Raw genomic sequence first — 14620 nt, 5'->3', positions numbered from 1 at the left:
AGGGTCCATTTTGGTGCCTAAAAGGTACATATTAGTACTTAAAGTGTACATATTTGAACCTAATAGGTACAAAAGTGTACCTTTTGAAAAGGTACCGCCCCAGTGACAGCTTTTGTACCTTTATTTCTGAGAGTGTAATCAAACACACCTGAGCATGCTAATCAGTGTCTTCAGGATCATTAGAAAATCACAGGTAAGTGAGTTTGATCAGGGTTGGAGCTAAACTCTGCAGGAAAGTGGATCTCGCGAGCCAGATTTGAGGATCACTGCACTAAGGGGTCTAGGTACAGGGGTGTCCAAACTCGGTCCTGGACGGCCGGTGTCCTGCAGAGTTTAGCTCCTGCCTGGGTGTTTCTAGTACGCCTAGTAAGACCTTGATTAGCTGCTTCAGGTGTGTATAATTAGGGTTGGAGCTAAACTCAGCAGGGACACCAGCCCTCCAGGAATGAGTGTGATCACCCCTAAGGTAATGCAATTGCTGTCATAAACTAACGGTCCACATTATAGAAACATTTATGTAAGTGATAACGCACAGCCTGCCGGTACCGTCATTGTGTATAGCTGCCAACTCATGCAAATGGCAGGAGTATTAAGCGTATTTTAAAGAAAGCTGGCACTTATTTTTTATTTCACTTTAAGAATTGTGGAAACACTGGGCAAACCGGGCAAACCGATGATGCAGCAGATATTCAAAAGGCGGCGCGCACGAAGCGCATGGTTGTTTCGTCACCGCGTCCGGGCATGTGTGGAGGGTGAAGGAGCGCTGTTTTGAAGGACCGAGAAACACCCGTTAAACTCTACTTTCAGTTTCGATATCACTCATAGCAGCACTCAACGCAAGATTTTTTTGTGGCACATAGTTTCCGAGCACAGTAGCAGTTTGAGATTGCTTGCGTGCGTCTCTTTTTGACTCGGGCTCGGATTTTGGTAATACATGTTTGTTGTTTTCAGTTAAAAGCGATGAAGACTGCGCTGTGCGCTTTTGTGACGGCTGTGATCGCGCTACAGCAGGCCGAGTGTCTCAAGAGGACCTATTATATAGCCATAAGAGAGGAAGACTGGAATTACGCACCGACTGGCCGAAACCTCATCCATAACCGGAGCATCGAGCAAGACGAGTGAGTTCGTTTACAAACAGGACAAAATGACGCGTATCTATTTACCAGTAACAGTAAAAGTAATAGGCGACATTTTATATTACTGTGTTTATTGTAATAGGCTACTAGGTAACTAATAAACAACAGGTAGTATTTATTTTTTATGTGTAAAGCTTTTTGTAAGTGCATGGTGATGTAGGGTAACACACTCATAGCTTATAGCATGTATTATTAATATTAACATGGATCCTGATCTGTACACCGTAATAATAACAGTAGCTTATCTGAATGATTGTATGATGGACATTGCCGATTAATGAATTATTAGCATTACTTATTAATTTCTCCCTAAATGCCTCCCTTCAACAGATATGCGTCGGTGTTTCTGTCAAGTGGCGAGACCCGGATAGGGAGTGTTTACAAAAAAGCTGTGTACAGACAGTACACAGATGACTCTTACTCCAAGGAGATAGTTAAACCTGCCTGGCTCGGCTTCCTCGGACCCATTTTGCGGGCTGAGGTTGGAGATGTCATAGAAGTGCACATGAAGAACTTTGCCAGCAGGTCTTATTCTCTTCACCCTCATGGAGTGTTCTATGAGAAGAACTCAGAAGGTTGGATATACATTATCTCTCTATTAGTTCCATTAGTTCTATTTCCCCTCCATGTTAAGTCTTTCTGTTTATCTTTGGGTTACAAAAGCAATTTAGAGTCTCTTGACACACATCCCATAAATCAATAACAGAGCAAAAAACGAAAAGTGTCAAAAAGCAACTTGTTTCATAGCGGATCAAAGGGCAAAGGTAAAAGAAAGTAACAAGATAATGAACAGCGAGAACACACTTCAGTCCTCTGTCCCAGAGTGAAGATGACACCAGTTGATGATGTGTATATATGTGTGTGTGTATATATATACACAAAAAAAATATTTATTTACATAACAGGAAGGAATATAACATAAATGGGAGCAAGGGCTCAGGGTAGAGCAAGGCCTAAAATAACCAACAAAATGGTTCACTAACTAGTTTAAGAAGGAGCTCTAACTAACCTAAAAGAAAAGAAATATACAGCCATACACGGGTGGATTAGTAATGTGGGATACTAATGCAATTTTGATGTGTCATATTTCCATATGAAGGCAAAACAATAAATCAAGATCTTATACCATTTTTAAATCCCCAAGATGTTTTCTAACTAAATCGGAAGGGGAAGTACTTAAAGGGGAAACGGCACACATTTTAGTGCTCCTTGTGCTAAATTGTTTAAGAATTTGTGGATTTTCTAATGTCTGGGACACTGTTTTGTGTTAGAAATAGTTTAATTTTTACAAAGCAAACTTCACATGTTTGCTTAATTTAGTAAGCTTGTGGTGTGTTTGCTGTTTTCATCTGTTTGTATAAAAAAACTAGTAGCCTATATGTTCATATGTGGAATGTTAAATACAGCTATATAACACACAAAGCTTATACTATTTAAAGGAATTTATTTTTTGAAAAATGTCAGATTTCTGGAAACAACAATCATAATGAAATCAAAAATATAAAATTGGACTTAATAAAGATGGCAAAATAATTTCATAAACTATTTTTAAAAGATTCAAACTTTGGAACATGGAATGTCTTTAAAACTGTTATTAAACTTCTTTACTCTGCACATGGTAAGAATATGGAATACGTATTTTCAAAAGCATGTGTTAAGCAAATTGTAACGGTAAAAACTCTCCAAAACAGAAATTAGTAGTCCTGGCCACTCATGGCCTTATCATGGTCCAGGATCTTATTGTCCTCTAGTCTCAATTTTTAAATAATATTGATGCATTATAAGCCTAAAAATTGACAATTACATGTATGGCATTTAACGTTTTTAATGCACATTTGATCAATTGAATAAAATGGAATATTTCACTGTCCCACATTAGTCAAAACGTGCTGTCCCACTTTTGAAACATCCTTTTCTAAAGTGGGACGTCAAATATTTATTTAAATAGAAAATATTCTTAACATTTTAACAGTATTATTGCAAATAAAGAAATATAATTTGCTAACAATTTAGAACATTGTTTTATTTATAACTGATTTATATCCTTAATGTTAATTTTGTCTAAATCCTATGTCATTTGACCTTTGAGTGAACTTTACAAGAGGCACTTCCTGTTTGATTTTCATGGCCACATTTCTGGCATAGTTTCCAGAAAGTCAAGTGATTTCAGTAACTTGAAAGCCTTGCTTGAATTCAACACCAATCACGTTCACTTTAATGGTGACACGAATGGTGCAGTTCATTCTAAGCGCAACTGTATTAGCTGGGCGTTGTCTATATATAAGAAAGCAGAAGTGAAATATTGGGCAATAAAGAAATGTGGCATTAGCAGAATTCTCCTAATATGGCAGTGGTATGTCTTATGATCATTGAGTAATGTCATCATTGAGTAATGACATCGGTCTACATCCTAAAATACAGCAAGAGCAGCATACACCGTAGACACAGGGTGTTCTGTTGTAAAAGAAGAGAGAAACGCCCTGAAGCTTAGGTGTGCCACATTACACTAATCCCACCCTAGTTTGAATATAAATTAATAAACCTAATGTGATTTCATATTCCGCCATTTGTAAATGAAACTGGTAAGATACTATGTAATAGTTTACAGCAAAGTCCCCAGTGTTGTGTTTTACCCTGTAGCATTGAAGCAGTGTTTGGGTTAATACAATAATTATGTGACAATTGAGGATTAGTGATGAACACCAGGGGCCTGTACCATGATGGTGGCTGAACAAACTCAGGGTTACAGGATTAGTTTTGAGTTGACTAAACCAAACTAGTCCAATCCGGCTTTGTTGGTAACATGAAGCTGATCATCAACTTTGTCAACTCAGGCTTGATCCTGAGTTAATGGAGCGCGTGCACATGAAAGTGTGACATCAGTAATCAGCCAGTCACATGCCTCAACTGTGATTCGCTTCGTGAGAGAGTCAGTGCGATTCACTACCAAAGATTAAAAGACTGAAGAATATGAAGAATTTAAACGCATTTACACAGAGGAAAGCTTAAATAAAACATCTTACCATATGAGTGCAAGTAAACGTTGTAAAGTTAGTTTATAGAATTGATGATATTTATTGGTATAAAAATGCTTAATTTAAGCTCATGTTTAAAGCTATTGATTCTAAAACTTATTTATATTGCTGTATTATATGTCTGCATTTTTAAAATAAAAGCTTAATTACTATTAAACTAAGCTGGCTTGTGTAATGGATTAAGGGTACAATAATTATATAAATAAAAAATAATTATAAAAAAATAATCTCTAAAAATCAGATTTTATCTTTAAAAATGTTTTACTATGTAGCATCCTTTTAATTTCGAAAAGAGAAACTGGAGGAGTGGCTTTATTGCGTCAGAGATGTGTCGCTTTGCTTGAAGCTGGTTGGTCAAATTTCAGTTTGAGATCTCTAAACCAGAACATAGCCTGCCCTGGAGCAGGTTATCTGTGGAGCATAAGTTACTATGGCGACGAACACTGCTAAAAGCCAAACCACTTTCATGGTACCTAAAACCCAGAGTTGCCGCAAACTAAACTGAAACTTACCTGGCTAGCCAGCTAAACCGGCTTCATGGTACAGGCCCCTGCTGTTAACAAGCAGAATCACTGATAGAAAGAAAAACAACGGGAACCGAAAAACAAGAAACACAAAAACTACAACTGACTCACAGCCTTAGATGAAATCAACTGAAATAAAAGACATTAAGTCTCTCAAGATGTCAACCAAGGATGTTTAAACAACTTCACAAACAGCATTACCAGCTTCACTTATTAAACAGGGGTGTGTTTCCCAAAAGCAACTATGGTAGTAAGTTCCGTCGTTACCAATAGAGTTCAATGGAACTTGTGACCATAGCTAGCTAACGATGCTTTTGGGAAACGCAACCCAGATTGACTATTTCTGTCAGACATCTACAGAAGCTCTTATTGAGAATTACAGAGGTTTAGAGGTTAATGTTTTATTGAAATTTAGAAGTGGATTGGTATTCGGTCTCATTATTATAACTCATCATTTATTACTAAATTCTAATGTAACATTAGCCCTATATCTTGGTTCCAACAACAGTTGCATACACGTGCACAAAGTTGTAATCTACGTAATTATATAGACACACACACAGACATAATGAATCGGCATATGAATCTCAACAATGGTGACAATCAACAAAACGCTTCATGTCGCAATGCATGCTTTGCACCAGTGCAGTACAAGCAACCAATCAGCTGTGAGCAAAGTGACACATATCTGATGCAATAAAGCCACTTCTCTCTCACTTTAAATTAAAGCAGTTTATGGTGAAAGAATTTTAGAACATTACAAAGGTTGGTCTGCACTCTTTAGTCTTTTATTGGAATCAAAGCAGGAGATAAAATGGATAAATGTTTCGACACTAAGGCAGATAGTAGAAACATTTGTCTATTTTATCTCCTGCCTTGATTCCAATAAAAGACTAAAGAGTGCAGACCAACCTTTGTAATGTTTGAAGAAATACAGGTCTTGGCACCTAATTCAGCTGGGAGAGCACAGTGATTTGCATTGATTAGAGAGAATTGTAGAGACAAAATCTGCTCATTATTATATTCATACTGTATATATTATAATTATTTATAATTATCAACTTGTCAACTCTAAACCTACTCTAAAACTCAGTTTGTTCAGCTATCTTCATGCAACAAGCCACAGTTGTAGTTCTTGTTTGTTTCTCTCTTTTTCTGTTTTCATTGTTTTTCTTTCCTTCAGTGATTCTGCTTGATAACAGCAGCTGTTCATCATTAACGCTTAATTGTCACATAATTATCTCCTTGACTCCAACACTGCTTAAATTCTACTTTAACACTCTGTAGTGTAGAAACGCATGAACACTGGGGATTTTGATGTGAACTATTACATAAATCTTACCCGTTTCATTTACATGTGCACCATAAACTGATGCATATAATCACATTAAGTTTATTCATGTGTAACCTTGGTACAGCACCTTTGTTTTTAACCACAAGTTAACAAGCAACTTTCTGTCATTTGTTCCTAATCTTTATGAGGTTAAGTTTAACTTTACAGTGTCTACTTCTGTCGCAGGCCAAGTTACTGAATAGGCATTGTGTAAACATGTGTTAGTCATGCTTGTGATACCAGTACCGCACATATTTCCGAATGAGCATAGCTTCCATAAAAATCTGTTTGGACTTGGAAGAAAGGTTGTTTATTGAATTTTATACTAAAAGAGCAAGCAGTTTTGATACAGTGTGCCCCCTTTAAAGTCCTAGATTTGTTACAATTTGTCAGATTATGATACGAGTCCTTGAACGGATGAGATTGGACAAGCTCTTTTGCTCTGTATTTTAGGAGCGTTGTATCCAGACGGCACCACTGGCAGTGATAAGAGCGATGATGCTGTGGCTCCAGGTGAGAGCTACACATACACCTGGCAGGTCAAACCAGAGTACGCTCCTACTGAAAAAGATGCCAGCTGTCTCACCTGGATTTACCATTCACATGGAGATGCACCAAAAGACATTGCATCAGGGCTGATAGGAGCTCTGCTCACCTGCAAACAAGGTAAGGTCCACACTCAAGCCCTAGTAAACTACATGCGTGGAATAAATTTTTAGTTTATTTACACAGACGATTGTACAGTATCTACTTGGCATCAAGCACTCCTCCCTTCTAACTCTTATTTTTAGTCTTTTCCTAATATCTTTTCTTCTCTTTAGGCACTCTGGATTCTAGTCAAAAGCGCTCTGATGTGGATGAAGATTTCGTTTTGATGTTCAGTGTGGTGGATGAGAACTTGAGCTGGTACTTGGAGGAGAATATTGAAAAGTTCTGCTCTAATCCAGATGCAACAAAAGTACTTGCAGATAGTGTAGACGAGGAGTTCAGAGAGTCCAACCTCATGCACTGTAAGTCTCGGGATGTCTCGGTCTTTAACCTTATCCATACATTAAACATGTTCTATTTTTATAATAGAAACTAAACACGTTTATTTAAATCAGCTTAACTATTTATATTAATGTTTTCTACTAAACACTTCTACAAAGCAGCTTACATTGCACTGTAGCACTTAAACCGTTAAAAAGATGGCAAATTTTTTTTTTTTTTTTTTTTTAGTACTGAAATTATTAAATTTCAGTAAGTTTGGTGCTGACTACTGAAATTTTGGTATCCTAGCACACACTACTGGGAATCAAAAGTGCAGCTTTGGCATGACAAGTGCTACCCTTACAGCTACATTAATGTCTGTAACCAACAGTAATAGGTTTTATGAAAGTAAGCCCATACATTCCCGTGGTGTGTTTTTAGCTGATGCTATTATACTTTGATGGAAAGTACCTTCTTATCTGTTCCACTTTGGAACAAAGCCATTCAGAAAAGTTTAGTTTTCCTTTTGATATCCAAAGTTCTCTGCACTCTAAAATACAAACACCGATGTTTGTGGTTTTAATTTCTAAGCCTGACATTTTGTTATCTAAATGAATAACAGGCAGAATTATTGTTTTCCTTGTATTTATTAATATATGTTTAATTATAAAGCTCATGTCATCTCATCAATTATCTCTGTGTCACTCGTTCAGTTTGTTCTTCTCTTTTGCCATTAGCAATCAATGGCTATGTTTATGGAAATTTGCCTACACTGAAAGTGTGTGTCGGACGTCCCGTGTCTTGGCATCTCTTCGGCATTGGCAACGAGGTGGACATTCATTCAGCTTATTTCCACGGACACACCCTCATTGATCGCATGCACCGCACAGATGTGCTTAGTCTGTTTCCTGCCACTTTTGTCACCGCAACAATGATCCCCAGAACAGAAGGAAAATGGTTGTTAAGCTGCCAAGTCAACGATCATGTACGAGGTAGTAACTGATTTATTGTCTTTCGGTCCTCTTTGTGTGAAGCCTAATTGTTTGATGCATTGTTTTTGTCTCTAATCGGTGTACGATCACTTTCGGTTTTGATTTGTAGCTTGGTACAGTGTTCATGTTTTAAGCTTTTAATTCCTACACTGAAAAAAACCCCCTCATCATTTCATACCAAAAATTTGAATCCATAAATATGACCCTGGACCACAAAAGCAGTCTTAAGTCGCTGGGGTATATTTGTAGCAACAGCCAAAAATACATTGCATGGGTCAAAATTATCCATTTTTATTTTATGCCAAAAATCATTAGGATATTAAGTTAAGATCATGTTCCATGAAGATATTTAGTGAATTTCCTACCATAAATATCAAAACTTAATTTGATTAGTAATATGCATAGCTAAGGACTTCATTTGGACAACTTTAAAGGTGATTTTCTCAATATTTAGATTTTTTTTTTTTGCACCCTCAGATTCCAGATTTTCAAATAGTTGTATCTCGGCCAAATATTGTCCGATCCTAACAAACCATACATCATCTGAAAGCTGAATTAATACGCTTTCCATTGATGTACAAATCTCAATTTTGAAAAATTGGCACTTATGACTGGTTTTGTGGTCCAGGGTCACAAATGTAATTTGTCAGGATGATTTGTTATTCTAAATGTAATTTATTTTCAGAGCTTCAACTCTGTTGTCTTTATCAGTAATTCAGTTCAAAAGGACTGATTAGCACTGCTTATGCCTCTTTCTTTACTTAAGGGAAGCAGGTAAAATTATTTCAATATATCTGAATCGCTCTGTTCTTGTGAGCAGCAGGTATGCAGAGTTTCTATGAGGTCTCGGCCTGTGGGTCCTCAGTCTCTCCAACACAAGCCCCTGGCAAAGAGAGACATTTCTACATTGCTGCTGAGGAGATGGATTGGGACTACGCCCCCTCAGGGATGAACTACATGACAAACAAAACACTTACTGAACCAGACAGGTAAAAACACAGATTTGGAGATGCTTTAATGCATGATTGAGTAACTCAAAACCTGATAGATCTGAAATTGCTGAGGGATTCTGAAGGCTCTGAGGGGCAGTGATCAGACTTATGCTTTGCTTTTAAATGTTATTGAATAAATTTGGATGGGATAAACGTTTGCCACTATTCGTTAGTACACAGACAATGCATGTACACAGAAAGAAGCCATAGAAAACAATTGTAAATATCTAAAAATGAAAGATAAATGAGAAAAAAATTTATTTATTTAGAATAAATTGCTGCTGCATGTCTGGTATTATCTATTTATAATTGAATTTTACTTTTTTTTTTTTTTAATTTGCAATATGCATGTTGGTTTTGTAATTGTATTAGATTACTTTCATTTACATTAATGTCTTTCTCTTCCTGCAGTGACTCTGAATCGTATTTCAGTCATGAAGGTGGTAAGCTGGGTGGAAAATACCTGAAGGCCAGATACATTTCATACACTGACAGCACATTTACTACCAAAACACACATTGTGGGATCGGATGAGCATCTTGGAATTCTGGGTAAAATCCTCACTTGTGTCTTACATGTTGAACACTGAATCCTCTTTGCTGAAATTGTTTCATGCCAACTTTAAAATATTAATCAAAGACAAATCAATCATATCACAGGAGGAGCCAGTTTTGATTTAAATGTTTGAGGTCAAAAAATATGAAAAAAATGATGCATGCATGCATGAATGGTTGACTATAAGACCAATAACATACATGAAGAAAAATATGGTTAATTTTGATTTCCTGCCAACTTTAATGTTTCTGAATAAGAAGTATAGTAATATGCCATAGAGGTGATACCATGCTGTGATGTACGAGTGCCTTTCAGTCTTATTAATGTAGTTTAAATGATCAATTTTCTCTACCCCCCTCCCCCACTTCCTCCCCAGGTCCTGTAATCAGAGCAGAGACTGGTGATGTTATCATTGTGACATTCTTTAACAGAGCTACACGTGACTACAGCATTCAGCCACATGGTCTGCATTATGAGAAGACCTATGAAGGAGCAAAGTATCAGGATGGTAAGTTATATACAGCTACAGGTACACACGCATAGATCTTCAATCTAGGGTTTCTAAATGGGACATTCAATCAAGAAAGTTTAAGAACCACTGCTTTAGGCCTTTGGTGACCATTTCATTTTGGAAACTGAACATCTGTGAACTCAAATAATAATATTTGATAGATTAATGACTTAAATCCCAAATGTGTGCATGAAGCTATTTCTTTTTTCCCCCTCCACAGGTACTCAGAAAGCTGGAGCCTCTGTGGCTCCTGGTAAACAGTTCACCTATCGTTGGAGAGTAATTGAAGGTCCCTCCAGCAGTGATCCTCCTTGTCTTGCATACTTGTACTATTCCGCTGTTGATCCTGTTCAGGACACGAACTCTGGTTTATTTGGGCCCATACAAGTGTGCAAGAAAGGTGTTCTTGATGCAAGTGGCCATCAGGTAATAAACTTAAAAAAAAACAGGGCTTAAAAATGAAATGAAGGATTGTTTTTCTGTCACATTGTTTGACTGTCAACTTAAATTTGTTTTATATGAGCTCTTTTATATTATTAGATAACAGGTTTACAAATCTGGACTAAATCAATCAGTTGGGGAAAGCATTTTTGGCACTAATTGTCTATTTGTATTAATTATTAAATGTATACTTCCATAAATTTAAAGAGGGAAAAAAAAAACTTTTTCCTTACAGTAACTTCAGGGTTGATTCTTTGAAGAATGCAGTCAACACTGCAGTTTGTGGAAAAATTGAATGTAATGCAAGTGAATATAATGGCCTATGTGTGGGTGTGATGTTTTTTTCCATGTTGTGGGTGTGTCTCTTAAGCATGCTGACAAAATTCAGCACGAGTTTTTTCTGCTGTTCTCGGTGATGGATGAGAATGAAAGCTGGTATCTGCAAGAGAACATTAAAAAGTTTGGTAGCGGTGATTCAGATCCAGCTAATGAAGAGTTTCAGGAAAGCAATAAGATGCACGGTATGCATATGTGTTTGATCATGCACTTTTACATTCCCCACTTTGTGACAATTAAAATAGTCACACCATAAACTTGAATAAAGTATGTGTGGGTTCCTTCTCAGCGGTGAATGGCTTCATGTATGGAAACCTGCCTGATCTGGACTTGTGTAATGGGGAACATGCTATGTGGCACATACTTGGCTTGGGCACTGAGGTGGATATCCATGGGGTCTATTTCGAGGGTAACACGTTTCGACGAGATGGGATGAACCGTGACACTCTCAGTGTCTTCCCACATACCGCAGTGACCGTTTGCATGACACCTGACAATAATGGTAAGTCACAGCCCTTTACATCAGGTATACAAGTGTGTAAATGCTTATCCTGTACACTCAAGCAATGGAAGATATGGCTGGCTTTGACGCATTACTTGTAATGCTTTTACTAATAATGATTTTGGTGTTGTGCCAGATCCTAACCAAACTAACAATGTTTGTTTCAAGAATGTTCTAGAAAAGTTATTTTTCTCAGGACATTTCCAGAACAGACACTGCAAGTACAAAGTACAAGCACAAGGTGCATGCAATAACTATACAGGAGGAAATAAATGAAAAATGAATACAAATATACACATTTATACTTGGTAATTTGATGCTAATGAAATCATGGACCTGCATCACTGTTTCCAATTAGTAAATCGGTATTCAGTGATTTCAATTGATATTTTCAAATGAGATTTATACAGTTTGCTGAATATTAAACGTTTTGCCCACTGAGCAAACCATAGCCATAGAATGAACGAAAGAATAGAGCGAACACAACATGATTGATTCCAACCACATGTTTCTGTATGGTATTCAAAATTGGAAGCAGCTGATTTGCTTAGAGACTGGCGTGGACGACAACAGACTTGGGTGAGATCATTGAGGCAGTGGTTGTAATCTGACCAGCAGGTTGAAAACATGGTGCAGTATAATGATCAGAGACTGACAGAGAGATCAATTAGTGATCCTGCTAGTCATTTAGGTCTACTTTGCAGTCCCAGCTGGTCCTGGCATGATGCATTATGGCCTTAGCTGGAAATAGGGGCTCTGCATTGAGGGACTGTCTGGTTGTAGAGGTCTGTGTAAGTGTTCACTGACCGTAAAGGGCTGTTTTGTGGTATTTACTGGGCGCAAGTCCAACATCTGGCCTAGATACAGACTGACTATGGTGACTTTGCGATAAGAGTGACACAGACAAAGTAATAACCACCAGCTTCAATGTTTTTGGTACATGTTCTGATAATGATGAACTGACAATATCAAGAAAGGTTCTGAACCCCAGCTTGGTTACAAAATTCGATACAAAATGACAATGGTAGCTCCATTTGACCATTTCTACAGTTTAAAGTGAGCAGCACATCAAAACAATGGTCATTCTGAGCGCTTGTTAAACTGCTTTGTTGGATATGGTGGTATTTCGCATTCAAGCAAGTCTTCATAACAGGAAAAAGTCCAGCTAGATCTAGCAGATTTGCATCAGAACAAATCTTTTTGTTCAAAACAATTGTTGCACCTTCTAATACTTCTCTGGAAGCTTCTCTGCATAATTATTGTGCAATTTCTGTTTGTAATGATTAACTTTTACTGTTGAATAGATACAATGCTATGGGTAAGTCCCAAACTTTTTGTTTTTAAAAATTACATTCAAAGTTAGATTCGTGTCTCTCAGGGGAATTACAACAACCTTCCCAAATATTTGTGTGCACAATTATTAGGCAATTGGATTATAAAGGACTTTTCTTCATTTATCTCGGTGTGAAACAATTAGTAAACAAATGTTTTTAAAAATAAATATATAGCCACTCTTTTCAATGACTTTCATAAGCTACCCATCCATAGAATTAGTCGAGGTCTTGATTTGTTCTCGATCATTTGTAGCTGATGCAGCCTCCCAGATGCTGTTCAAAGATGTGTGATGAAAGAGGACTGGACATTATTCTGTCATATTTGAGGCCTTTCCTATCAAGCCAGTCAGTGGAATACTTGGCTGTGTGATGGAGCATTGTCCTGCATAAAGATCCATGGCCTTTCTGAATGCTGCTGACTACTTCTTGTACCACAAGAAAGTGTCTTCTAGAAATTGGCAGTAGTTTTGGGAATTCATTTTCAGTCTATCTGCAACCGAAAAGGTCAAACTAGCTCATCGTTAATAGCAGCCCACACCATTACACACCACCACCTTGCTGATGTCTGACTCGAGCTGGTGCTCTGTGCCCACTAGTGAGCCAACCACTATATATATGTAAGTGTGAACTCGTGAAATATGTTCTGGTAATGTTTGTGTTGTTATGCATGGGGCTTTAAGGGGGTGTGTCCAGGGGCAGAGGTCAAGGGTGAAAAATAAAAAAGTCGACACCACTACAGACAGACCCGAACAGTGTCATCCTTTAAAGTAAAAACCCAACCTTTGTTTGAAACTTCAAGTAACTCCAGCACTACAAGCTTCAGTAATTATAAACCAGATTGACTTTCTGTCATACATGTACAAAAGGTCTTATTGAGATTAACAGAGGTTTAGATGTTGATGTCTGTTTAAAGGTAATAGTTTGGTTTGTTGTCACCATTGTAGTGATCAGTGGTTGCTTTACTTGGGCAGTTTGACTCTTGACTTCTGAGTGTTTTTCTTTAGCTGCTGTTTCTATGCTTATGGCAAAAACCGCAAGAGAACATGTGATTTTAAATGATACCACTTGCTTGCTGATGGTTAAGATATTATGTAGCAGTCTTATTCTATCCAGTCTAATCTATGGTATTAGTTGCACATTATTTATTGTAGTAATTCAATAGTTCAACAGACTGAGATCTAGCAGAATTTTAATCGGATCATGTCAAGGATTTTTTTTTTTAATACTTTGTCACACAGACATTCTTGACGAATAAAAAACATTGATACGTTTGAGTCAAACTGCCCAACTACTGATCACAACAATGGTGACTTCAAACCAAACTATTATTTTCAGTAAACAATCAACATCTAAACCAGAGCATGTGAGCGGAGCAGGGAGCGGAGCGTGTGAAATATAGTCGGAGCGGGTTTTTATCCAAAGGCCTGTCTCGCTCCAGTTCCGCTTCGATACCGCTCACACCACGAGTCTAGGGCATGCACAAATCCACCCAGAATTCACCTGGCCTTCAACAATTAACAAAATTGTCAGCCTACACCTTCAAAAATCGTTCGTTGTGAAGGAGAGATGGAGTTTGTGAAATATTTCCAAAAGCAAACCGACATACAGGTGCACAATTCATGTCAAAAAACTAGATGATGTTGAACATGTCAAGTCATCTTTATTTATATAGTGCTTTTAACAATACAGATTGTGTCAAAGCACTTAACAGTATCAAATTGGAGGACAGAGTGTCAGTAATGTATAATAAGATTAAACAATCTTAAATAAGATTTTCAGTTAAAGGCATTTCATTATTGAATTCAGAGATGTTTGATGTACAAACTTGACACTGGATTTCAGGACACACTAACCAGTCTTTAAAATGCAACCTCATAGTGCACAACTAGTCTGTAGGTGCTTGTACCTGCTGTAGTCTCTTCACAGAGTCAGGTTTCTGCTCCTCATGCCAAGTGCCTGG

General features: G+C 37.4%; 1 protein-coding gene across 1 annotated transcript in view; it reads left to right on the top strand.

Moving 5' to 3' along the window:
* Positions 1-355: 355 nt before the first annotated feature.
* hephl1a (hephaestin-like 1a) overlaps positions 356-14620 on the top strand; it is a 33135-nt gene continuing 18870 nt past the window's right edge. The window contains exons 1-12 of the mRNA XM_058744428.1: positions 356-466; positions 952-1118; positions 1467-1711; positions 6482-6694; positions 6850-7038; positions 7735-7989; positions 8810-8978; positions 9393-9532; positions 9913-10044; positions 10268-10473; positions 10859-11009; positions 11114-11326. Coding sequence (XP_058600411.1) covers positions 446-466; positions 952-1118; positions 1467-1711; positions 6482-6694; positions 6850-7038; positions 7735-7989; positions 8810-8978; positions 9393-9532; positions 9913-10044; positions 10268-10473; positions 10859-11009; positions 11114-11326 — 2101 coding nt within the window. The 5' untranslated portion in view covers positions 356-445. The remainder of the gene's footprint in view (positions 467-951; positions 1119-1466; positions 1712-6481; positions 6695-6849; positions 7039-7734; positions 7990-8809; positions 8979-9392; positions 9533-9912; positions 10045-10267; positions 10474-10858; positions 11010-11113; positions 11327-14620) is intronic.

The sequence above is a fragment of the Onychostoma macrolepis genome, chromosome 15, assembly GCF_012432095.1.
Source record: "Onychostoma macrolepis isolate SWU-2019 chromosome 15, ASM1243209v1, whole genome shotgun sequence".
NCBI lineage: Eukaryota > Metazoa > Chordata > Actinopteri > Cypriniformes > Cyprinidae > Onychostoma > Onychostoma macrolepis.
The sequence above is the reverse complement of the archived record's forward strand: the minus strand, read 5'-3'. Positions and strand labels throughout refer to the sequence as shown.